Below are 26318 nucleotides of genomic sequence, written 5' to 3'. Positions count from 1 at the left end.
TGCTGCTGAACAATCGGCATCACCTTAGCTGGATCCACCTTCTTCCACTTCCAGAGCATTTCCCACTTGCACTTCCACCACCTTAAACATTCACTCCCTCCACCACCGGCGCACCGTGGCTGCAGTGTGTACCATCTACAAGATGCACTGCAGCAACTCGCCAAGGCATCTTCGACAGCACCTCCCAAAACCCACGACCTCCAACATCTAGAAGGACAAGGGCAGCAGGCGCATGGGAACACCACCACCTCCAAGTTCCCCTCCATGTCAGACACGCACCATCCCGACTTGGACATTGATGCGCCATCAATTACTCAAAAGACTGAGGTTAAGCGAGTAACAACCAGGCTTTTATTAACTAAAGAATGAAGGTCTAGTCTCGAGTGGTCGACCCGTCCAGAATACTAAGGGACTGGGAGGTAGTCACTTATATACCTGGAATAGTGGGAGGAGTCAGCCGAGGCATGTCCAGACCTGTACCTAGTGGAATACACATACACATACAGACAGGTATAACAGTGGTTTACCACATTCACCCCTTGTTTAAAAATGAGTCCAGCGGGGTGAAGTGTATTTAAAAGTTCGTGTATTGGAGTCTCTCCGGAGGTCTTGTCTGCCGCTGTGATCGACGTGGCGACGGCAGGGGTGGTGGAGCTTCCGGCGTCGCGTCCCGTGTAGGCTGGGGCACTGGAGTGTAGTCCCCGTGGGTGACGGTCCAAGGCGAGCCGGCTGCTGGGGTTGGATATCGGGTCGTGGGGGGGGGGGGGGGGTGGTGGTAATGGGTAGTGGGTTACAGCGGTCCCCGAGGGTGTGAGGTCTCGTATGGAGACTATGTCCTCCCGCCCGTCCGGGTACGCAATGTAAGCGTACTGGGGGTTGGCGTGGAGGAGGTCGACCCTCTCGACCAGGGGGTCCGTTTTATTGGTCCTCACGTGTCTTCTCAGTAGTACCGGCCCTGGGGATGTCAGCCATGGCGGTAACACTGTCCCCGATGTGGACTTCCTTGGGAAGACAAACATTTTCTCGTGAGGGGTGGCATTGGTGGCAGTGCAGAGCAGTGACCGAATCGAGTGGAGCGCATCGGGGAGCACCTCCTGCCAGCGGGAGGTCAGAAGGCCCCTAGACTTTAAGGCTAGTAGGGCGGCCTTCCAAACTGTTGCATTCTCTCTTTCCACCTGTCCGTTCCCCCGGGGGTTGTAACTGGTGGTCCTGCTTGTGGCTATACCCCTAGCGAGCAGGTACTGGCGGAGTTCGTCGCTCATAAACGATGAGCCCCGGTCGCTATGGATATAGCTGGGGAAACCGAACAGGGTGAAGAGGCTGTTCAGACATTTAATGACCGTGGCACTGGTCATGTCCGGGCAGGGGATAGCGAACGGGAAACGGGAGTACTCGTCAATGATGTTGAGGAAGTACACATTGCGGTCGGAGGAGGGGAGAGGCCCTTTAAAATCGACGCTCAGGCGTTCGAAAGGGCGAGTGGCTTTTATCAGGTGGGCTCTTGTCTGGTCTATAAAAGTGCGGTTTGCACTCAGCGCAGACTTGGCAGTTCTTGGTCATGGTCCTGACCTCCTCGATGGAGTAAGGCAGGTTGCGGGCCTTGATGAAGTGGAAGAACCTGGTGACCCCGGGTGGCAGAGGTCATTGTGGAGGGCCCTCAGCCTATCGATCTGCGCGCTGGCGCAGGTGCCACGCGATAGGGCATCTGGGGGTTCATTGAGCTTCCCAGGCCGGTACAAGATCTCGTAATTGTAGGTGGAAAGTTCGATTCTCCACCTCAAGATCTTGTCATTTTTGATTTTGCCCCTCTGCTTGTTGTTGAACATAAAAACAACTGAACGCTGGTCAGTGAGCAGGGTAAATCGTTTTCCGGCCAGGTAGTGCCTCCAATGACGCACAGCCTCCACAATGGCCTGGGCCTCCTTCTCGACTGCGGAGTGTCTGGTCTCCGGGCCCTGGAGGGTTCGTGAGAAGAATGCCACAGGTCTTCCCGCCTGATTAAGGGTGGCGGCCAGAGCGAAGTCGGACGCACCGCTTTCCACCTGGAAGGAGATGGATTCGTCCACTGCGTGCATGGTGGCTTTGGCAATGTCCTCCTTGATACGGTGGAAGGCCGAGCGGGCCTCTGCCATCAGGGGAAAAGAGGTGGATTTGATCAGCGGACGGGCTTTGTCTGCATAGTAGGGGACCCACTGGGCGTAGTAGGAAGAAAACCCTAGGCACCTCTTCAGAGCTTTTAGGCAGTGGGGCAGTGGGAGTTCCATAAGGGGACGCATCCGGTCCGGGTCGGGACCGATGACCCCGTGTTCCACAACACAGCCAAGGATGGCGAGGCGGTCTGTGCGGAATATGCACTTCTCCTTGTTATATGTCAGGTTCAGGAGTTGGGCGGTGCGGAGGAATTTCTCGAGGTTTGCGTCATGGTCCTGCAAGTCATGGCCGCAGATGGTCACATTGTCTAGGTAAGGGAAAGTGGCCTGCAGCGCGTTTTGATCGACCATCCGGTCCATCTCCCTTTGGAAGACGGAGACCCCGTTGGTAAAGCCAAAGGGAACCCAAGGAAGTGATAGAGGCGGCCGTTTGCCTCAAAAGCAGTATACTGGCGGTCTTCGGGGCGGATGGGGAGCTGGTGGTACGCTGATTTCAGGTCAATGGTCGAAAAGACGCGGTACTGCGCGATCTGGTTGACCATATCAGCTATGCGGGGGAGTGGGTAGGCGTCCAGCAGGGTGTAGCGGTTTATTGTTTGGCTGTAGTCGATGACAGGCATTGTTTCTCGCCGGTCTTAACGACCACAACCTGGGCTCGCCAGGGGCTGGAGCTGCCCTCAATAATCCCCTCCTTCAGGAGCCGCTCCACTTCGGTTTTGATGAAAACCCTGTCCCCGGCACTGTATCGCCTGCTCTTTGTGGCGATGGGCTTACAGTCGGGGGTGAGGTTAGCAAACAGTGGGGGGGGTGGGACTCTGAGTGTGGAGAGGTTGCATCTGGTGCGCGGCGGGCAATTTGGTGGCTGCTGGCTGCGGACTGTGAGTGGGGGGAGGGGGCCACCGTACGCCATCGTAACGCTTTTGAGGTGGCACTGGAAGTCCAACCCCAGTAGAACGGCAGCGCAAAGTTGGGGCAGGACCAGGAGTTTAAAATTATTGAACGCAGTCCCGTCTACTACTAGTGTCACCACGCAGTAGCCGCCAATGTCCGCTGACTGGGACTCGGCGGCCATAGAAATCCGCTGGTGCGCAGGCAGGACTGGGAGAGAGCAACGCCGCACCGTGTCGGGGTGGATGATGCTCTCTGTGCTCCCGGAGTCAAAAAGGCAGTTTATTGCATGGCCGTTTACCTTAACGTCCATTTTGGACCGAGCTAGTTGGTGCGGTCTCGTTTGGTCCAGCGTAACAGAGGCTAGCGTAGGGGTCGGTGTGTCGCTGCGGGTATCAGATGGGGGGGGTTTGGCGGCCTGCTGCGTCCCGGCTGGTGTCCAAGATGGCAGCGTCCATGATTCCCATGTGGCTGGAGTCGTCCAAGATGGCTGCTGCTGCGGTGGTTCGCACATGGCTGGGGAGGCCCAAGATGGCGGCCCACACACGGCGCTGTTGGGGGCCCAAGATGGCGGCTCGCACGGCCCACACGCGGCGCTGCTGGCGTTCGGGGTGGCTTTGGCCTTGCAGACGCTAGCGTAGTGTCCCTTTTTCCCGCAGCCCGAGCAGGTCGCATTCTTCACCGGGCAGCGTGCTCTGGGTTGTTTGGCCTGGCCACAGAAGTAGCATTTCTGGCCTTGGGATACTGCTGCCTGGCTTTGGGACACTGCTGCGGTTGTTGGGCTGTGGCTGGGGTGGCACGGTGCTATGGGGCTGTCCTACCGTGTCCCAGGTTGTCGTTCCCCGCGGCGTCCACGGTGCAGAGGAGTAGGCATCCATGCCCCGGTAGGCTGCGTCCAGCGTTAGTGCGATTTCGGAGGCTTTGTCGAGGGTGAGGTCACTCTGCTCCAGCAGTCGCTGTCGGGTGTAGTTGGACCCGTGGCCCGCTACGAAGGCATCCCGGATCAGTTCCTCCGTGTACTTAGTGGACGTTACCGCCTTACACCCACAGGCCCGGCCAAGCACGGACAGTGCTTGGAGGTATTCCTCAGTCGATTCCCCAGGTTGTTGCTTGCGACTCCCCAGGAGGTGCCTGGCGTAAACTTCGTTCACAGGGCGCGTGTACTGGGTCTTGAGGAGCTGGAGGGCGGCTGTGTACGAGGTCGCGTCCCGGATGACTGAGTACACTCGGTGGTTCACCTTGGAGATCAGGACAGACAGTTTGTTCGCATCCGTTACGACCGCAGTGGAGGCAGTCAGGAATGCCTCGAAGCACATGAGCCAGTGAGCAAACTTGGTGGAAGCGTCCGCTTCCCGACTGTCCAGGTCCAGGCATGCTGGTGTGAGGATCTTCTCCATTATAAAAAATTTAGTTAATAAAATTGATGCGCCATCAATTACTCAAAAGACTGAGGTTAAGCGAGTAACAACCAGGCTTTTATTAACTAAAGAATGAAGGTCTAGTCTCGAGTGGTCGACCCGTCCAGAATACTAAGGGACTGGGAGGTAGTCACTTATATACCTGGAATAGTGGGAGGAGTCAGCCGAGGCATGTCCAGACCTGTACCTAGTGGAATACACATACACATACAGACAGGTATAACAGTGGTTTACCACAGACATACATCGCCGTTCCTTCATCATCGCTGGGTCAAAATCCTGGCATGCCCTGCCGAACAGTACTGCGGTGTAGCTTCACCACACGGACTGCAGCGGTTTAAGAAGAAGGCCCACCGCCACCTTCTCAAGGATATTTAGGGATGGGCAACAGACACGAGGTCCTGCTCACCCATCAGCCCTGTCCTCGTTGACCTACGTTGGCTCTCGGCCGCCCAATGACTCCAATTTAAAATTCTTGCCCTTGTGTTTAGACATGGCATAGCCTTTCCATCCCTGTAACTTCCTCCAGCCCTACAATACCCCCTCCCAAACTCTCCAGTCCTCTGGCTCTGACTTCTTGTGCGTTCACCCTCCTCCCTTCGCCCCACCATTGGCGGCCGTGCCTTCAGCCACCTCGACCCCACGCTGCGGAATTCCCTCCCTAATCCCCTCTGCCTCTCCACCTCCGGTTCTTCCTTTTAAGACCCTACTTAAAACCAAGCTTTTGGTGACCCCTCCAAATACCTCCTTCTTTGGCTCAGTGTCCCATTTTTTTCCCTTGCGCCTCTGTGAAGACACTTATCTACACCAAATTTGCTCTGTAAATACAAATTTTACTTTTAGTGTGTCTCGAAAGTATGACTTAACCCAAGCTGAGAGGAGCAGCTCCTACAATGACAACCATCATTGTGTGCTCCGAGAGAGATGTTCAGTGTTGCCATAATTATGGAGTTTGGTGCCCGTGCCCTCCAGGAGACAGGTTAAGATTGTCAACACGTAGGACACTTGCAGGCCATGGATGTTCCATTTGGCCTCAAACAGAGGTCCCAGAGGCTCCTTTAGCCCACTTGTACTCCAGCTGTGGCTCAGTGGGAACCACTCTTGCTTCTGAGTCAGAAGGTTGTGGGTTCAAAACCCGCTCCAGAGACCTGAGCGCAAAAATCTGACATTCAGCGCAGTACTGAGGGAGGTGCTGCATTGTTGGAGGTGCCGTATTTCAGGTGAGATATTAAACAGAGGCCCCATCTTCTTCTCAGGTGAACATAAAAAATCCAACGGCACTATTTCGAAGAAGAGCAGGGGGAGTTCTTCCCAATATCCTGGCCAATATTTATCTCTCAACCAACTTCACTAAAACGATGATCTGGCCATTTATCTCATTACTATTTGTGGGACCTTGCTGTGTGCAAATTGGCTGCTGTTTTTCCTACATTACCACAGTAACTACACTTCAAAAGTACTTCATTGGCTGTAAAGCACTTTGGGATGTCCTTAGGTCATGAAAGGCATTATATAAATGCAAAGTCTTTCTTTAACTGGGCCCCAAAGACTAAACTCATGATTATTCAAAACACAGTGTATTTAAGTGTCCAATCTGCCCTTTGGTGCTATGGAAATTGACCTTGGCATTCATTTAGCTGCACAAAGGAAACTAGATGACTGATCCAATAAAACAACATCCCTAATGGTTACTGGGCACACCAACACCAACCTTTAACACTATCATTTGATAGGAGGAACCCCACAGTTCTCTATCAGCTCCCTAATGGTTTGTTTTGTTGAAACTATCAAGCCTGAGATGTACATGTAGACTTTCATCTGTAAATGCATTATAGATTTGCCTGCTGCCAACTCCCATTAACCCCCACTGCTGAAGATTAGAAGGACACCAGTAGACTATTTAAAGAGGAGTGGGACTCAGTACTAGAAATTACTCCTAGTTAAACAACAGATGGTTTAATTGTTGCTTATTTTCACAATCCGTGTGCTGTCATCATCCCAAGTTACAGAGCTCGCCTGATGTTTGTTTGACTCTCGGAGTATTCCTCAACAGAAGAAAAAGTGCTGAAAATCTAAAATAGAAACAGGCCCATCATCATCTGAACAGGGAAAAGACAGGTTAGTGAATTGGGCAATGGGTAAACACCCAACAAGACAGGTTAGTGAATCGGGCAATGGGTATACACCCAATAGTGAATCGGGCAATGGGTAAACACCCAACAAGACAGGTTAGTGAATCGAGCAATGGGTAAACACCCAACAAGACAGGTTAGTGAATCGGGCAATGGGTAAACACCCAACAAGACAGGTTAGTGAATCAGGCAATGGGTAAACACCCAACAAGACAGGTTAGTGAATCGGGCCATGGGTAAACACCCAACAAGACAGGTTAGTGAATCGGGCAATGGGTAAACACCCAACAAGACAGGTTAGTGAACCGGGCAATGGGTAAACACCCAACAAGACAGGTTAGTGAATCGGGCAATGTGTATACATAGTATTACGTAGAAGTCACAGCACAGAAACAGGCCATTTGGCACAACTGGTCCATGCCGGTGTTTATGCTCCACACGAGCCTCCTCCTACTCCTCTTCATCTCACCCTATCAGCAGATCCTTCTGTTCCTTTCTCCCTCATGTGTTTATCTAGCTTACCCTTAAAGCCATAAAGACTTATAAACCTAAAAAGACTGGTTAGCGTATCGGACAAAGGGGTAAACACCCGAAACATTAACCTAGCCTTTTTCTATATAGATTTTTAGCTGCTGACAGATCTGAAGCATATTTCTGGCATTTCACTTAAACCCCTGTGTTTGAGTGATGTGCAGCATGTCCACTGTTTACTGCCAGTAAAATACAAATGGATTTATTTTTCAAAACGTTTCCTGCCTTTTTGCAGTGTCTCCTGTATCAGTCAGAATAATTAACAGGTGTCATCAAATACTCAGTTTAGACAAGAGAAGACCGGCCAGAAAACCCGTCAACTGACTCTCCCTGAGTCGATGAGCAGCAAGAAGACGTCCTTATCCTGAGTCATTCCCACATGCGAGTCCCTCGTGAGTTTCGAACACAAGGCTCTCTCACTAGTACCACTCCAGTACCACAGGGATTGCATCAAGAAAATCAAACTCATTCAACTGCTCTTGGCCTGGAAGCAAATGCTCGTCTCTTGCTGGTTTAAGACTAGGACCCTGGTTTATGCAGAAGTAGCTAATTTGAAAGAAAGCTCCTGTGCCGGGTCTTAGAGGTAGATAAGATGTTGAGTGGGATTAGAAGAGTGAACTTGTATTTAGAGTGCATTTCGCGACCTCAGGATGTCCCCAAAGTGCTTCACAGCCAATGATGTGCTGTTCTGATGTAGGGGAACACGGCAGTCAATTTGCACACAGCAAAGTCCCACAGACAGCAATGACCAGATCATCTGTCTTGGTGATGTTGGTTAAGGGCTCAATGTGGGTCATAACACAAAGAGAACACTTATTTTAATAGTGCCGTGGGATCTTTTGAATACACTTGAGAAAGCAGATGGGACTTCGGTTTAACGCCTCGTCCGAAAGACAGCAAATCCAGAGAGTGGTTAGAATGTGAAACTCACTACCAGTAGGAGTAGTTGAAGCAACTAGCATGGATATAGATGCTTTTAAGAGGAAGCTAGATAAACACATGGGAGAAAGGAATAGAAGGATATGTTGATGGGGTTAGTTGAAGAAGAGTGTGAGGAGTCTCGTGCGGATCATAAAAACCGGCACGGACCAGTTGGGCCGAAGGGCCTGTTTCCGTGCTGTAAATGCTCTGTAAATCCAACAGGCATCGCTCCCTCACTGGAGTGTCAGTTGAGATTGTGCGGTCGGGTTTCTGGAGTGAAACTTGAACCCACAACCTTCTGACTCGAGAGGCAAGAATGGTACCAACTGAGCCACGGCTGACACCTGTAGGGAAGATCATTCAGGAGCACTGCTTCAAGATAGGCCCTGGGAAGAGGACAAAGCAATGACACGCAAATCTAGGGCCTAAGTCAGTAAATTATTTCTGTAATGCGATCAACACATGGAATAAACTTCTGGGTTGGTTATTAGAGTTAAAAAATCACTGTTTAATTTAAAGGAAAGTTGGATGCAGTGATGGAGGGTTTATATTTTTCTAGAGGGATGAGTTTAGTTGCCTTCCTCAGCTGTATTAACCTAGTGAAGAGGTACTGGAATGCTGCGACCAACAGGCCACAGAGGACTAAAGCAAAGGAGGAGCAACGAGGAGGAGCAACCAGGACTTGGAGCTGCAGGAATATAGGCGGTGGTGTTGCTCGCACTGTGGCGAGGTGCTTTACGTTTCAGCTCACCAAAGCCAGAAAATAATTCTTCCACATATGTAGAGATTTGAGGAAATTAAAAACAGGAAGTGCTGGAAATAGACCGACGGTCAGCCGCCATCTGGATGAGGAAGGAAGGTCAAATTACTCGGCCTGCCTCTTCATCAGACCTGAATTCTGAGGAAGGCCCACGTCCCGTCCCAACCATTAACCTTCCTTTCTCCTTCGCCTCGAGTTAATTAGCAAGCGGAATATTGTTGGCCCAGGTTTAGGGTCCGCATGGGTAAAGTCTCCCCCACCCATAGAATAACGGAACAATAATTCTTGAATATTGCACGACTCCGATTGTCTTTGATACACTGTAGAACTCTTCCATGTCTGCTGATTTTAGTTTTTTATTCAGTGACCAGAAAGCAGAACCAGGCAAAATGGACTCTCCGCCATCTTCCTTTCTAACATTCTAGACATGTGTTTTGTTTCTCCTTCCTGTCCTAGCTGAGCTAACAGTTATACGCAAGCCTTATAAAACCTGCTTTGGTCAATATTTCACAAACCTTTCTCTTGCTACTTTCTTTCCAGATGTCGTTGATTGGCATGTCCCCAGTGCTGGCATGTTCTTCTGGATGAAGCTAAAGGGAATCCCAGACACTTACCAACTAATCTCGGAGAAGGCCCTGAAAAAAGAGGTAACGGCTTGACTGATGGAAACAACTCTTCCGGCAATATCCGACTATCCGGAGGGGAACTTTTTTGTTTCCTTTTCTTTCTCCTCTTCACCTTCTCTCTCCGCATCACCTTCTCTCTCGTCCTTTACTTTCTCATCTTCACTCCCAGAACCCCAGTAGTCCAACACACTGAACTTATTAATTTACCTTTTTTAAAAGTCTTCTTAATGGTTTCTTCTAGATATTTTAATTTCAATGCAGTATTTACTGAATTTCATGCCACGGTTTAACCCTGAAGATTTCCATTAAAATTCCTCGTCCTGCTCGTCCTCCCTTCTGATTTAGTTGCTCTTTCACTAATAGACGGGAGTGCCCATAAACATTTGCTCTGCAAAGATGTCTTATGTTTATTTTATTTTCTCCTCCTCTGACCCCCTCCCCCACTTTTTATCTTTGCACAAGTTTAAAAAGGTTCTTGCAGTGAAAACAATGATGGTCGGTCGTATTTGGAATGTTGACGATTGGCTCTTGCTAACAGTGCGTATGTCTGCCTCTCCTCAGGTGCTGTTCGTTCCCGGTCAAGCGTTCATGCTTGACAGCTCGGCACCTTGCTCGTACGTCCGTGCTGCCTTTTCCCTTTCCACTCCCGAACAAATAGATCAGGTAAATGTCTTCAATATTCACCGATTCAATAAGTACTCACAAGGACGATACCAGAACTGAGAGGTTATAACGATCAGGAAAGACCGAACAGGCTGGGGCTCTTTTCTCTAGAAAAGAGAAGGCTGAGTTGTGACCTGATAGAGGTCTTTAAAATTATGAAGGGGTTCGATAGGGTAGACGTAGAGAAGATGTTTCCACTTGTGGGGGAGTCCCAAGCTAAGGGTCATAAATATAAGATAGTCACCAATAAATCCAATAGGGAATTCAGGTGAAACTTCTTTGCCCAGAGAGTGGTGAGAATGTGGAACTCGCTACCACAGGGAGTGGCTGAGGCGAATAGCACAGATACGTTTAAGGGGAAACTAGATAAACACATGAGGGAGAAAGGTTATGCTGATAGGGTCAGACGAGGTAGGGTGGGAGGAGACTCGTGTGGAGCATAAATAGGTTGGACCCGTTGGGCCAACTGGCCTGTTTCTGTGCTGTAAATTCTATGTAATTACACAGTGGAAGGGAGCACTCACCTGGAGACTAGTTCCTGAGCCAAGAGTATATAGCAGCGAGACATGGAGGTCACTCCCTCCTGAAACTATAACCAAAAACAATTCCAGTAAGTATAAGAAAACGGCTTAAAACTTTTCACGAAAGCCTCATTAGCGAATCAACGGCCACAACAACTTGTATTTATATAGCGCCTTTAACATAGTAAAACGTCCCAAGGTGCTTCACAGGAGCCTTCTCAAACAGGATTTGACACCGAGCCACATAAGCAGATATTGGGACAGAAGAAAGAGGTAGGTTTTAAGAAGTGCCTTAAAGGAGGAGAGAGTGGTAGAGAGCCGGAGAAGTTTAGGGAGGGATTTCCAGAGCTTAGGGCCCAGGCAGCTGAAGGCACGGCCGCTGATGGTGGACCGAAGAAAATCGGGGATGCGCAAGAGGCCAGAATTGAAGGAGTGCGGAGATCTTGTAGGGCTGGAGGAGGTGGAAACTGAGAGGCCGGACAGGAGAGCATTAGAATAGTCCAGTCTAGCGGTAACAAAGGCATGGATGAGGGTTTCAGCAACAGATGAGCTGAGGCAGGGTCTAAGATAGAGGTTAAGTGAGGGAATTCCAGAGCTTAGGGCCTAGGCAGCTGAAGACACGGCTGCCAATGGTGGAGCCGTTAGGAGAACTGGGAGGGAAGAAAATGAACCTTGTCCCAATTGGTGCTTCCAATGTAGAGCGTCTGTGGTGTAGTGACCTTCTATCCCCTCCTGCTCCCCATTGCTGAAACCCTCATCCATGCCTGTTACCTCTAGATTTGACTATTGCAACGCTCTGCTGGCCGCCCTGCCATCTTCCACCCTACATAAACTTGAGCTCCTCCAAAACTCTGCTACCCGTATCCTAACTCGCTCCAAGTCCCGTTCACCCTTCACCCCTGTGCTCGCTGACCTACTTTGACCCCTGGTCTGGCAACACCTCTGTTTTAAAATTGTCATCCTTGTTTTCAGATCCCTCCATGGCCTCGCCCCACCCTACCTCTGTAGCCTCCTCCAGTCCTACAAGAGATCTCTGCACTCCTCCAATTCTGGCCTCGTGCGCATCCCCAATTTTAATCGCTCCACCCTTGGCATTCAGCTGCCTAGGCCCCTGAGCATTCTCTCCCTAAAACACACTCTCTCCTTTTTAAGACGCTCCTTAAAACCTCCCTCTTTGTCCAAGCTTTTGGTCACCTGTCCTATTATGTGACTCGGTGTCACATTTTGTTTGATAATCGCTCCTGTGACACGGCTCGGGACATTTTACTACTTTAAAGGCGCTGTATAAATACAAGTTGTTGTTGTCGTATGATATTGCTCCAAAGTGTCACATACGGCACAACAACAAAAAAAAGTTCCCGTCCAGCGGAATCTAAATTTACTGCAGTTTACCCAAGGTCCCCTTCTGCCTGTCCCAGTAGTTCAGGCGTACTTTAAAAGATCCCGCAGCAACTATCTGAAGAGGAGCAGGGAGTTATCCAACGTTCTTCCCTCGCCCAACACCACCTGGAACACGTTACCCGCATCATTCATTTCGTTGCTGCTTGTGGGATCTTGCTGTGCTCAAAATGGGTGAGCTGTTTGCCCGCGTAAGTGATTTTCCTCTTCATAAAGCAAATCATTGCACACAAAGTACCTGGAGACATTTCTGAGAGGTACAGTAAGGTGCTAAATCAATGCCAGTTCCTTCTGTACGCTTGTCTATCATTCCAAAAAATTATTGGAGTGAGCGTTCCTCATTTACATTTTTCTGATTCTTTCTAGGGTTTACAAAGATTGGCCGCACTCATCAAAGAGGCTGCGTAGAACTGCTTAAAGAAAAGGATATGCACAACAAGACCAGTCACTTAGTAAACTAAATCAAAAATGACCGTACACTGTATAATTTTTTTTTCTTAAGGTATTTAATTAACTGAGTTTTGTAGAATGTTCTTGTGGTTTAACTTGAAATAGTTGTACAAGTAAGGGATGGTGGGTTTAAAACAAGTGGTAAAAAGGCAAGTTTAGGACTGATGTTGGGAAGAACTTTTCTCACAGAGTGATCAGTAGCTGCCAACTATCTTCTGGGAGTCCTTCAAGAGGCAGATAGATTCTGGGATCACGACTCTCTTTAGAAAAGCTGAACCTCATGAGCTGAATGGCCTCCCTCGTCTGCACTGATCATTGTGAGATGTGTTTAAATGCAAAGGTTCCTGTAATATTAAGATCTAGTGGGTTAGAGATTGGCTTGCTTGGCGTCCTTTTCAGGCACTACTCAGCCTCCTAATTTCCCAAACCGACCGGAAGTGCGTCACCCGCCATATTGGGTACGGACAAACGAGAGGCGTCCTGCACCCAGGCCTGAAGAGGGCGTCGGGCCGTTTGAGTGCGCACGTAAGGTGCCTAACGCTTGCTTGAGGTCCCCGCTGCAAGATTGGTTTGCGCTGAGGCAGCTCGGCGCCATCGTGGCCAGCACTCGGGGGAGAAAACCAACAACAACAACTTGCATTTATATAGCGCCTTCAATGAAGTAAACCGTCCCAAGGCGCTTCACGGGAGCGTTCTCAAACAAAATTTAAAACCGAGCCACATAAGGGGATATCAGGACAGATGACCAAAAGCTTGGTCAATAGAGGTAGGTTTTAAGGAGCGTCTTAAAGGAGGAGAGGGAGAGATAGAGAGGCGGAGAGGTTTAGGGAGGGAATTCCAGAGCTTAGGGCCTTGGCAGCTGAAGGCACAGCCACCAATTGTGGAGTGATTAAAATTGCGGATGCTCAAGAGGAGCGCAGCTATCTCGAAGGCTTGTAGTGTTGGGGAAGATTACAGAGATAGGGAGGGTCGAGGTGATGGAGAGATTTGAAAACAAGGATGAGAATTTTGAAATCGAGGCGTTGCTTAACCGGGAGCCAATGTAGGTCTGCGATCACAGGGGTGATGGGTGAACGGGACTTGGTACAAATTAGGACACGGGCAGAGAGTTTTGGATGACTTCAAGTTTACGGAGAGTGGAATGTGGGAGGCCGGCCAGGAGTGCGTTGGAATAGTCAAGTCTAGAGGTAACAACAGCATGGATGAGGGTTTCAGCAGCGGATGAGCTGAGGCAAGTGTAGAGCCAGGCGATGTTATGGAGGTGGAAAGAGGCGGTCTTAGTGATGGCTCGGATATGTGGTCGGAAGCTCATTTCAGGGTCAAATATGACACCAAGTTTGCTAACAGTCTGCTTCATCCTCAGACAGGGAGAGGGATGGAGCCGGTGGCTAGGGAACAGAGTTTGTGGCGGGGACTGAAGACAATGGCTTCAGTCTTCCCAATATTTAGCTGGAGGAAATTTCTCCTCCTCCAGTACTGGAGTCTGACAATTTAGAGACCGTGGAGGGGTTGAGAGAGGTGGTGGTGAGGGAGAGCTGGGTGTTGTCAGTGTACATGTGGAAACTGATGCTGTGTTTACGGTGTCGCTGAGGGGCAGCATGTAGATGAGAAATAGGAGGGGCCAAGGATAGATCCTTGGGGGGCACCAGAGGTAATGATGCGGGAGTGGGACGAGAAGCCATTGCAGGTGATTCTCTGGCTAAGACTGGATAAATAAGAATGGAACCGGGCGAGTGCAGTCCCACCCAGCTGGACGACGGTGGAGAGGCGTTGGAGGAGAATGGTGTGGTCAACCATGTCAAAGACCATAACCAAAAACCATGACAGGTCGAGAAGGGTGAGGAGGGACAGTTTACCTTTGTCACAGTCACATAGGATGTCATTTGTGACTTTGATAAGGGCCGTTTCGGGACTGTGGCAGGAACGGAAACCTGATTGGAGGAGTTCAGACATGGAGTTCCGGGAAAGCTGGGCACGGATTTGGGAGGCGGCAACTCGTTCAAGGACTTTGGAGAGGAAAGGGAGGTTGGAGATGGGGCGGTAGTTTGCAAGGACGGAGGGGTTAAGGGTTGGTGTTTTGAGGAGTGGGGTGATGACGGTAGATTTGAAGGAAAGGGATACAATACCAGAGAGAGAACCATTAACAATATCTGCGAACATGGGGGTCTGGAAGGGAAGTTGACTGGTCAGCAGTTTAGTGGGAATAGGGATAAGGGAGCAGGAGATGGGTCTCATGGACTCGGAGAACGCATGAGGGAAGATAGAGAAACTGGAGAAAGATGCGAGTTCAGGGCGAGGGCAGGGGGAACCTTAGAGGAAGTTTGGCCCGGTGGGCTAGGGGAAGGGAGGGAAGCGGCAGAGACAGAGACCTATTTCTCATCTACATGCTGACCCTCGGCGACCAGCTCTGAGGAATGCCTGCATCATGAAAGGTAAGTCACTAACCTCTGAATGTGGAGCTGAGAGGAGCAGGGTCATCGCTGCCAGACCAGCAGCCCCAGTATCCGCAACCTCCGATCGACCTCCAGGCTCCCCGACCTCCAACCTCACTTTCCCCCCACCCCGGCTTCCGATCACTTACCTGTGGGTCTCTGCAGTGCCAACAGCGGCCCGAACCTCCATCACTTACCTGCCTGGCTCCTTCCCACAGTGCTGTAGATATGGGTAACGAGGTCTGAAGCCAAATTTCCAGGGCTCCTCGGACCCTACTACACGTACCCAAAAATGGGCGCTCCCGAATTTCTAGAAATTTCTAGTATGTTTTGAGTCTTACCTGAAAATCTCTTTTCAGCAACAGTCTTTGCACAACCCAACTATATTCCCAGTTTTCATATCCTTTTGGCTGGACTTGCTTATTTTGTTTTTCAATTGATAGCAACAGAGATGAATAGTTTAAATAAATATATATTTGTAGAACTCCTGATAGTCTCACTGATCTTGGCAGCGGAGGCAGTGGGAGCTCTTGCCCCCTCCTAAAGCCCTGATTGCTGTAAGTGCATGTGTGTGTAGTTTGTTTATTGAGGGGATCGGGTTCAGCTGTGATTGCCCTCACCCCAGCCCCTGCCACTGTCGGACAAACTTGTGACATTTACTGTCTGTGCTCACAACCTTCTGGGTTGTTAGTCCACCCTACCATCACCACTAAACTGCCGTACTCGGTGAGGGTTTGAACTCAATGACCCAGCGTAGCTGACCAGAGGAAATAGCCTTTCCCAATCAAAACCCTATGTCGTTTGGGGAAAACCTCCATTGAATCTCCTCTTGGCCTTCTGTGCTCCAATGCCAGTAGGCCTGGTATCTCAAGTGCTCCCCTCAACACTATCTTCAAAGTGTCACATCTCAAGCGGACAAAAAATTGTGCTTGGCTCAAATGACTATTTATCTGTTAAGGTGCCATTCAGTGTGAGTGAATCAACAGTGGGAAAAGGTACCGATGGGAAACTGGGTCATCGGCACCTTCTTTCATATGGTGGTAGCAAAAAACCAAGCTCATTTCAATATCTAAGTGAGATATCGCGCCGCTGGCAAGGCCAGTATTTATTGCCCATCCCTAATTGCCCCTTGAGAAGGTGGTGGTGAGCCATCTTCTTGAACCGCTGCAGTCCGTGTGGTGAAGGTACTCCCACAGTGCTGCTAGGGAGGGAGTTCCAGGATTTTGACCCAGCGATATATATAGTCAGGATGGTGTGTGACTTGGAGGGGAACTTGGAGGTGGTGGTGTTCCCATGCACCTGCTGCCCTTGTCCTTCTAGGTGGAAGAGGTCGCGGGTTTGGGAGGTGCTGCCGAAGAAGCCTTGGCGAGTTGCTGCAGTGCATCTTGTAGATGGTACACACTGCAGCCACGGTGCGCTGGTGGTGGAGGGAGTCAATGTTTAAGGTGGTGGATGAGGTGCCGATCAAGCGGGCTGCTTTGTCCTGGATGGTGTTGAGCTTCTTGAGTGTTGTTGGAGCTGCACTCATCCAGGTAAGTGGAGAGTATTCCATCACACTCCTGACTTGTGCCTTGTAGATGGTGGAAAGGCTTTGGGACATGCTCCTATTAAATTGGGCTGGGTCCAGTGTCCTGGCGAATTGAATTGCTAGGGCGGTAGATCGGGCTTTCAACTAATGATGGGGGAGTGGGAGGATTCAGGGATGGGTAAATTCAAAAGCAGTAAGCAGTAGAGATGAAGGTGACATCAGGGAAAAATAGAAAAAAAGCTAAAGGTAAAGGCACTATATCTGAATACGTGAAGCACGCGCAACAAAATAGATGAATTAATAGCACAGATGGAAATAAATTGGTTTCATCTAATAGCCATTACGGAGACGTGGTTGCAGAGTGACCAAGGTTGGGAACTAAATATTCAAGCATACTTGGGGGAGAAATTCAGTTGGTTAACACCTCCCGTTAGCACCTGGCTGGGGCACTAAAGAAGTTGCACCGAGGCGAGGTGAGTCCAGCCCCGCACGCCAAATCCAGTCACCCCTTGGCACCGCCACTAACAGTTAGCAGCTGGGGCTTTAGCGCCAGGCAGATTGTGACGCCAGTGAGCGTGCAACACTCACTGAGCGCTCGATCTGCCAAATTGATTATTGGCCCCTCCCTTAGCACCTCGCTCCAGCAACGATAGGAAGAGGAGGCGTGAAGCAGGCGGTTAGCAGCTCCAGGGGCGATATTTAAAGGGATGAGATGCAGCTGTCATGTTAGTACTGTTTCACTGCTTTCTTGACAGTTTGCGATTGAATTAAACTCTTGCACAGTCATTTAAAGGTTCTTTAGTATCAGCAGTGTTGTGGCTACTAAAAATTCATTACATTTATTCTGACAAAATTTCAAAGTGCTACACATCGTTACATTAAGGAGGGCTGTACAGGCAGTCGAACTCGCCCTCCAGGTTCTACTGTGGAGGGAGCGCAGGCAGCGAGAAAGATTGCAAGATGTGGCCAGAGGGAGGAGGAGGGCCATCAGGGCTCTCAACAGGAGTCCTTACCCTCCCAAGTAGGAGAGTACTTCTCCTACTTCCAATTAAGTGAGGAGCAGCGCATTAGAAGGCTCTGCTTCAGCAAGGATGTGGTCACTGAACTCTGCCACCTCCTGCAACCAGACCTCAAGCCTCAGATCAGGTCGGCCACGGCTCTCTCAGTGGGAGTCAAGGTCACCGTCGCCCTCAGTTTCTGCGTCAGCGGTTCTTTCCAGTCTGCAACAGGAGAAATAGCGAACATCTAGCAGTTTGCCGTCCATCACTGCATCCACGAGGTCACAGAGCCTCTCCACAGTAAGACAAGGTACAACTTTTCCTTTCCCATCACTATAGAGAAGCAGGATGAGCGTGCATGTGGCTTTGCCAGGATAGCGGGCTTCCCCATGGTGCAGGGCACCATTGACTGCACCCACGTGGCTTTGCGGGCACCACATAACAATCCTGAGGTCTTCCGTAACCGCAAAGGCTACCACTCACTTAATGTACAGCTGGTGTGCGACCACAGACAGCGAATCCTCAATGTGAATGCGCGCTATCCTGGCAGCAGCCACAATGCCTTCATCCTGTGCCAGCACTCTTACAGCCGCCACATCAAGCTCACTGGCTGGTCGGAGACATGGGCTATCCGCTCTCCACCTGGCTCGTGACTCACCTCTGTGAACCCAACACTCGTGGCCAGCACTCATATAATGAGAGCCATGCTGCCACCAGGAGCATCATCGAGTAGACCATCATGGTGCTCAAGCAACGGTTCTGCTGCCTCCACCACTCGGGAGGAGTCCTCCAGTACTCGGCGGAGTGGGTGTCCCATTTTGTCGTGGTCTGCTGTATGCTCCACAACTTGGCCATCATGAGGGCCCAGCTCTTGCCACCAGGGATTGCGGGCCCACCTCAGGAGGAGGAAGAGGATGAGGAGGAAGAGGAAGATGAGGAGGAGGAGCAGGAGTGAGGGAGGAGGCAGCCACTCAATCGGCCTTCTGGAAAAGGCGGCCCGTGACCACCTCATCAGACTGCGTTTCCAATAAATTAAACCCCAGATCCCCGTAGCTCACCACATCCTCATCACTTCATCCGTCACAGCGCAAAGCTGAATGAGAAACACCACAAAATCATCCAAAGCCAATTAATAAATTTATCAATAATCAGTGAACACATTTTTAACAACAATATTAGCTATTCACCCTTGTGCAATCCCTTAGTGCCCCTCATTACTGTGCCTTTGCCTACTCTAGTGCTCCTACGAAGTGTTATCCCAGTGGCTGCAGCACGGCAGGTGGAAGGCTGCTGCGTGTCCATGCGGGAGACTTCAGATGGCCTTGCAGGACGCCCTCGACCAGCTCTGGGCTTGGAAGGCCCGGCTGTAGACTGCACCTCCTCAGCATAGGTAGCAGTAGTCTGGGCTGGCTGGATGACAGGCAGCAACAAGGGCAATGACGGAGTGCCAGTGGTGGGAGCAGGAATGCTGTCATCCTGAGAGAAGACAGCAGGTTCCTGCTCCATTGACCCACTGCCACTCCCCTGGAGCAGCATCTCAGCATCACTAACAATCTGCTGGAGCACAGATTGCTGGCCTGCTGCGACACTGTGAAAGCCCCGCTGGATGGTGGTCGGCCCAGCCACGATGCCTGCAGTCAGAGCTTGAGTGGAATCAAAAGCTGAGACTGCATGAGAGCAGTCTGTGCATCGATAGCACCAAGCATAGACTGCATTACAGAACTAAGATGTGTCATGGCTTCCGCCTGTGCTGCAATGGAAGCTGCGACATCACCCATCATAAGAATATAAGAAATAGGAGCAGGAATAGGCCATTCGGCCCATCGAGCCTGCTCCGCCATCAATAAGATCATGGCTGATCTTGTAACTCAACTCCACTTTCCTGCACTATCCCCATATCCCTTGATTCCCTTAATATCCAAAAATCTATCGATCTCAGTCTTGAATATACTCAACGACTGAGCCTCCACAGCCCTCTGGGGTAGAGAATTCCAAAGATTCACCACCCTCTGTAAAGAAATTTGTCCTCATCTCAGTCCTAAATGACCGACCCCTTATCCTGAGACTGTGACCCCTGGTTCTAGACGCCCCAGCCAGGGGAAACATCCTCCCTGCATCGACCCTGTCAAGCCCTGTAAGAATTTTGTCTGTTTCAATGAGATCACCTCTCATTCTTCTACTCAATCTCTCCTCATAGGACAATCCCCCCATCCCAGGAACCAGCCTGCTGTACCTTTGTTGCACTCCCTCTATGGCAAGTATATCCTTCCTTAGGTAAACAGACCAGAACTATTCACAATACTCCAGGTGTGGTCTCACCAGCGCCCTATATAATTGCAGTAAGACGTCTTTACTCTTATACTAAAATCCTCTTGTAATAAAGGCCAATATATCATTTGCTTTCCTAATTACTTGCTGTACCTGCATGTTAACTTTCAGTGATTCGTGTACAAGGACACCCAGGTCCCTCTGAACACCAACATTTCCCAATGTCTCACCATTTAAAAAATACTCTGCTTTTCTATTTTTCCTACCAAAGTGGATAACTTCACATTTCTCCACATTATATTCATGATGGGCCTGTGGGAGCGTACAGATATGAATTAGAACTGTCATACTAAGAATGTTTTAACTGAACATTAGGCACATGACCATATTTCACTGGCTGCTGACATCAAGTCAACATGAGTGACTCTTGTGCCATGTGGTTGTGTGATATTTAATTCTGTCACCAGGTAGCTGGGAACTCCCCATCTCTCCATCTCCCACCGCCATCAATGCGGATACTCCGCTGATCTCCAGCACCCCCTCCTCCTGCTGCAGTCAGCGTGCCTATGACTGGAGGGCCACCTCTGGTTCACTGCCTCTGTCAGCTATTCTAGGCTCTCTTCTCCTGCAAGGAGGGAAACAAGAGACCTTTGAGTGACAATCATGGAATGAGTGGAACGGATGGATGGGCAACATCTGTAGAGGGTGACTATGAGGGAGAGGCTTAACATTGCATTAAGATGAGGGTGAGTGTCAGTGGTGGATGGTCAGATGGGGATGTGAGGAAGTGCATAGACAGAGAGTGCAACTGCAAGGTAGGTTGGTGTGATGGGTGATGTGCTGGAGTAGGCTTGGGAAGGCAGAGTGAGGGGACTGGGGGTTACCCGCAGATCAGGATGTAGTTGAATGTGACACTTTGCTCAAATTTCCTGACCTCACCAGGTCATTAAACCTCTTCCTGCATTGTATCCAAGTCTGGCCACCACACTCCTGCTGCTCACTTCTGACGCTATCTCCAGCCATGCCTTCTTGATGTCTGAGGCTGGCCTCTTCCTCCCCCCCCCATCAGCAGGGAATAGGGTCTCCCCGCGGGCCCTGACTCCTTCAGCAGGAGTTCCAGGGAGGCTCCACTAAATCTAGGGGCAGCTTTCCGACGCTGAGACTGCATTTTCTTTTTCTGCAACGAAACCAGTGTCTCGACAAGCAAACAAATCTCTCTGCAAGCAAACCACTCGCTCTCCCACCAATCTCGCTCCAACCTCCACCAAGCTTCAACTGTCATCTGTGCGTCGCTGCTTTAAATACCTGAGCTGAATTGGACCCATGCATGATGTCATCACGCCCGCTCCCGTTAATTGGTCAGGAAACCCAGAAGTCAGATGTAAATGTTATGGCTTCGTTAAAAAGCCACTGCAGAAGGCACCGCTTTAACGTTCGGGTTCCCCAGGCGATCCAGGGCTCCCCCGCTGCCACCGCGTTGGAAAGGTAAAAATTCCAGCCGATTAATAAAGCCAAGGATCCTGTCTGCCTTTGTAACAGCCTTCTCAACTTGTCCTGCCACCTTCAATGACTTGTACACGTACACACCTCGGGTCTCCCTATTCCTCCACCCCCTTTAAAATTGTACCATTTAGTTTATATTGCTTCTTCTCATTCTTCCTACCAAACTGAATCACGTCACACATCTGCGCATTAAATTTCACCTGCCATGTGACTGCCCATTTCACCAGTCTATCCACGTCCTCCTGAAGTCTGTTCCTATCCTCTTCACTGTTTACTACATTTCCGTGTTTTGTGTCATCTGCAAACTTTAAAATGATGCCCTGTTTACCCAAGTCCAGGTCATTAATATATCTCAAAAAGAGCATTGGCCCCAACAGCGACCCCTGCAGGGCCACCACTGCACACTTCCCTCCAGTCTGAAAAACAACCGCTCACCACTACTCTTTGCCTTCTGTCCCTTAACTAATTTTGTATCTACTCTGTTACAGCCCCATTAATTCCATGGGTTTCAATTTTGCTAACAAGTCTATTATGTGGTATTTTATCAAATGCCTTTTGAAAGTCCATGTACACAACATCAACCGCACTATGCTCATCAACCGTCTCCATTACTTCATCAAAGAACTGAATCAAGTTAGTCAATGTTGTGGAGTATTTTAAACCAACACTCGACACAAGGTTTTTAGATCGATAATCAAGTTGTCTTTATTACACCGGTGGGGAGCCAGTCTGCTCTGTCTTTAGCCAGACTTCTCCAAATTGTTACAGCAAACATTACATTTTTATACATTCAAATACACATGACAGGCTCCTGCACAATTCATTCCTGCAACCTGATTGGATCTTGGCCCGCATGCAGATTCACGGATTGGTTACAAATCTTAAGGTAAACATGTGTAAGCTGCCTCCTCAATGATTCACTCAAACTGGCTGAATGCTGATTAAAAGATACCTTGGAATGTGACCTAGATAATAAAGTTCTTACGGGCAGTTGAAATTCTAGACACCCTGTCTCCATTTAATTGGTTTTTAGCCTTCAAAGTTCATCTTATCTTGACCGCTTCTTTATGGATGTGGTCTTTCATGTTAGCCCCTGTCTTTCTTACATCATTCAGTGAAACTGCCGGCGATGTCATTTTAACTCTTTCCTTACTGCAATCCCCCCTTTGGTACTTGTCCCTTGCCCAAGTTAAACCACATGTATAAGCATCACTGTGCCTCCTGCCCCATGCGGTGATCTGTCGCTGGTTCGGGAGGCCCTGTATACCCATCATATTTAGAGCAAACTTGTGTTTTCCAACACTTTCCGACTCGCTTTAGCTCTTTGTTTGGTCCGTTTCTTTTTACAAGTGGTGCATGCTGCTATTCCCTATCCTATAGCCATGACTAACTGTACTATAACTAATATATGAGAAATTATGCGGATCCATGGGTGTATGTTGACATTCATTCCCCAATCCCACAGCTTCTCATACCACGGGAATTCCTGTAGCTCTACCTCTATGTCCTTTTCTAATTCCCCAAGATTCCTTTGGAACACTATGTATTGTTTCACCATCTTACTTAAATCCTCTTTCATTTCTTGCAGATCTTCTTGAAGGTGGGGTATTGGGGCCCCATCCTGATCTTCATAATTGACCAACTCATCCTTTAGACTATCTGGCACATTTAGTTTTATCTCCTCCCTTGAATGTACGTACATACACCAATCTGGTGTGTCCAATTGTCACAGGGATCTGTGGCGTAAAGCAGAAGTTGGGCATTGTGATTGCACATGCAAGGTTACTATATTGGTACTCAGTCTCTGTGGTGGCTATACAATACTCCCCTTCTCCCCTATATCCCGAGCGGGTGTGATGGTGATCAACATGTGATAATTCCAACACACACCCCTCTGTCTTATTATAGCTGCACTCATCCTTAGGGCCTTCTCCTACCGAATGTGGGCATATCGTAAGCGTGCCTTTCCCATGGCATCCGTTTAGGGAGACTCCTCTCATAGTACCATTTTTCCTGATGGCATAGGTATCGATCGGATAGTATTGGAGGTATGTCTCCACCCCTCACTATGCCTACGTTTGTTACCTGGTACTGTGGGTATGAAGTCATGTCTAGTCCCACCACTGGTATCAGGAGCACCATGCCCATCATTGCTGTCACTTCTGCTTTACATTTTTGTATCACCGGATATATTCTGGTCACCCCTTTGAGGGTGCAAGCACTCAGAGGGCCTGGATTCTGGCTCAGGCCATGGAGCTGTGTGCTGTTAATCCAGTCTGGCACCTCGCCTTGCTGTATCTGTGCCAGATTATGTTTTAACTGTCCGGTGATCCATTGGCCATAGGCATGACACAAGCCTCACCCTACCCCGTTTTTTGCCTGTTCCTCATCTCTATGGTTTAGTTTGTTGATAATGCTAGCATGGTCCTTTATAACCTTGATTCCCTCGAGTAATTTCCTTATCGTATGTCCTCCCAACTCTGATCCTTGTCGAACCAAACCAGTTTCCTTCTCTAAAATCTGTTGTATTACCCTTTGTAGTCATTCCACGCTACTTTGGACTCCTTGTATATCTAGGGCATTAATGAATGATGTCCCCATGTTTATTCTCGCGAGTATGTCGGTTCCTAAGCTCCTCTTAATCCTTTGGTGGAATGCAGCATGTCCCCTGAAATTAGTAGCCCATGTCACATCAGCAGCTTGGTTAATTACATTCTTTATCATATATGCATACAATTCTCTAGTTTTAGTAAACCTTTCACAATATCCTGGCCATTGTAACATGGTTAAGTTCCTTAGCACCGGTACAATTTCGTGTCTCACGTTACCATACAATTGTTCTCCCTTGGTAAATAATACTAGTCCATTCATAGGTCCAGGTTTCATTTTTTTTATTTTTTATTCATTGATGGGATGTGGGCATCGCTGGCTGGCTAGGCCTACATTTAGTGCCCATCCCTAATTGCCCTTGAGAAGATGGTGAGCTGCCTTCTTGAACTGCTGCAGTCCATATGGTGTAGGTACACCCACAATGCTGTTAGGAAGGGAGTTCCAGGATTTTGGCCCAGCGAAAGTGAAGGAACGGCGATACAGGCCCAAGTCAGGATGGTGTGTGGCTTGGAGGGGAACTTGTAGGTGGTGATGTTCCCATGCGTCTGCTGCCCTTGTCCTTCTAAGTGGTAGAGGTCGCGGGTTTGGAAGGTGCTGTTGAAGGAGCTTTGGCGAGTTGCTGCAGTGCATCTTGCAGATGGTACACACTGCAGCCACAGTGCGCCGGTGGTGGAGGGAGTGAATGTTGAAGGTGGTGGATGGAGTGCCAATCAAGCGGGCTGCTTTACCCTGAATGGTGTCGAGCTTCTTGAGTGTCGTTGGAGCTGCACTCATCCAGGCAAGTGGAGAGTATTCCATCACACTCCTGACTTGTGCCTTGTAGACGGTGGAAAGGCTTTGGGGAGTCAGGAGGTGAGACACTCGCCGCAGAATTCCCAGCCTCTGGCCTGCTCTTGTAGCCACAGTATTTATATGGCTGGTCCACTTCAGTTTCTGATCAATGGTAACCCCCAGGATGTTGATAGTGGGGGATTCAGCGATGGCAATGCCATTGAATGTCAAGGGGAGATGGTTAGAGTCTCGCTTGTTGGAGATGGTCATTGCCTGGCACTTGTGTGGTGCGAATGTTACTTGCCACTTGTCAGCCCAAGTCTGAATGTTGTCCAGGTCTTGCTGCATATGGACACGGACTGCGTCAGTATCTGACGAGTCTCGAATGCTGCTGAACAGTGTGCAATCATCAGCGAACATCCCCACTTCTGACCTTATGATGGAGGGAAGGTCATTGATGAAACAGCTGAAGATGGTTGGGCCTAGGACACTGCCCTGAGGAACTCCTGCAGTGATGTCATGTGATTGAGATGAATGAGCTCCAACAACCACAGCCAACTTTCTTTGTGCTAGGTATGATTCCAACCAATGGAGAGTTTTCCCCTTGATTCCCATTGACTTCAGTTTTGCTAGGGCTCCTTGATGCCACACTCGATCAAATGCTGCCTTGATGTCAAGGGCAGTCACTCTCACCTCACCTCTTGAGTTCAACTCTTTTGTCCATGTTTGGACCAAGGCTGCAATGAGGTCAGGAGCTGAGTGGCCCTGGTGGAACCCAAACTGGGCGTCAGTTAGCAGGTTATTGCTGAGCAAGTGCTGCTTGATAGCACTGTCAACGACACCTTCCATCACTTTGCTGATGATTGAGAGTAGACTGATCGGACGGTAATTGGCCGGGTCGGATTTGTCCTGCTTTTTGTAGACAGGACATACTTGGGCAATTTTCCACATTGCCGGGTAGATGCCAGTGTTGTAGCTGTACTGGAACAGCTTGGCTAGGGGCGCAGCTAGTTCTGGAGCACAAGTCTTCAGTACTATTGCCGGAATGTTGTCAGGGCCCATAGCCTTTGCAGTATCCAGTGTCTTCAGCCGTTTCTTGACATCACGTGGAGTGAATTGAATGGGCTGAAGACTGGCATCTGTGATGCTGGGGACCTCAGGAGGAGGCCGAGATGGATCATCCACTCGGCACTTCTGGCTGAAGATAGTTGCAAATGCTTCAGCCTTGTCTTTTGCACTCACGTGCTGGGCTCCACCATCATTGAGGATGGGGATATTTTTGGAGCCTCCTCCTCCTGTTAACTGTTTAATTGTCCACCACCACTCACGACTGGATGTGGCAGGACTGCAGAGTTTTGATTCGATCCGATGGTTGTGAGATTACTTATAGCTCTGTCTATCGCATGTTGCTTCCGTTGTTTGGCATGCAAGTAGTCCTGTGTTGTAGCCTCACCAGGTTGACAGCTCATTTTTCGGTATGCCTGGTGCTGTTCCCGGCATGCTCTCCTGCACTCTTCATTAAACCAGGGTTGATCTCCCGGCTTGATGGTAATGGTAGAGTGAGGGATATGCCGGGCCATGAGGTTACAGATTGTGGTTGAATACAATTCTGCTGCTGCTGATGGCCCACAGCGCCTCATGGATGCCCAGTTTTGAGTTGCTAGATCTGTTCGAAATCTGTCCCATTTAGCACGGTGGTAGTGCCACACAACACAGTGGAGGGTATCCTCAACGTGAAGACGGGACTTCG

The 26318-nt window shown here is 49.5% G+C and overlaps 1 protein-coding gene across 4 annotated transcripts in view; it reads left to right on the top strand.

Annotated features, from left to right (window-relative positions):
- The window catches only part of LOC147124006 (kynurenine/alpha-aminoadipate aminotransferase, mitochondrial-like), a 59235-nt gene extending 43861 nt beyond the window's left edge, over positions 1 to 15374 (top strand). For all 4 annotated transcript variants that reach the window (XM_085977198.1, XM_085977068.1, XM_085977264.1 and 1 more), the window contains 3 exons: positions 9341 to 9447; positions 9988 to 10089; positions 12375 to 15374. In XM_085977198.1, the coding sequence (XP_085833324.1) occupies positions 9341 to 9447; positions 9988 to 10089; positions 12375 to 12416 (251 nt within the window). In that variant the 3' untranslated portion in view covers positions 12417 to 15374. The remainder of the gene's footprint in view (positions 1 to 9340; positions 9448 to 9987; positions 10090 to 12374) is intronic.
- Positions 15375 to 26318: the final 10944 nt, after the last annotated feature.

This window comes from Somniosus microcephalus, chromosome 1 (assembly GCF_052327205.1).
Source record: "Somniosus microcephalus isolate GS21.2 chromosome 1, FLI_Smic_1.0, whole genome shotgun sequence".
Lineage (NCBI taxonomy): Eukaryota > Metazoa > Chordata > Chondrichthyes > Squaliformes > Somniosidae > Somniosus > Somniosus microcephalus.
This window is presented reverse-complemented; position numbering and strand designations above follow the sequence as displayed.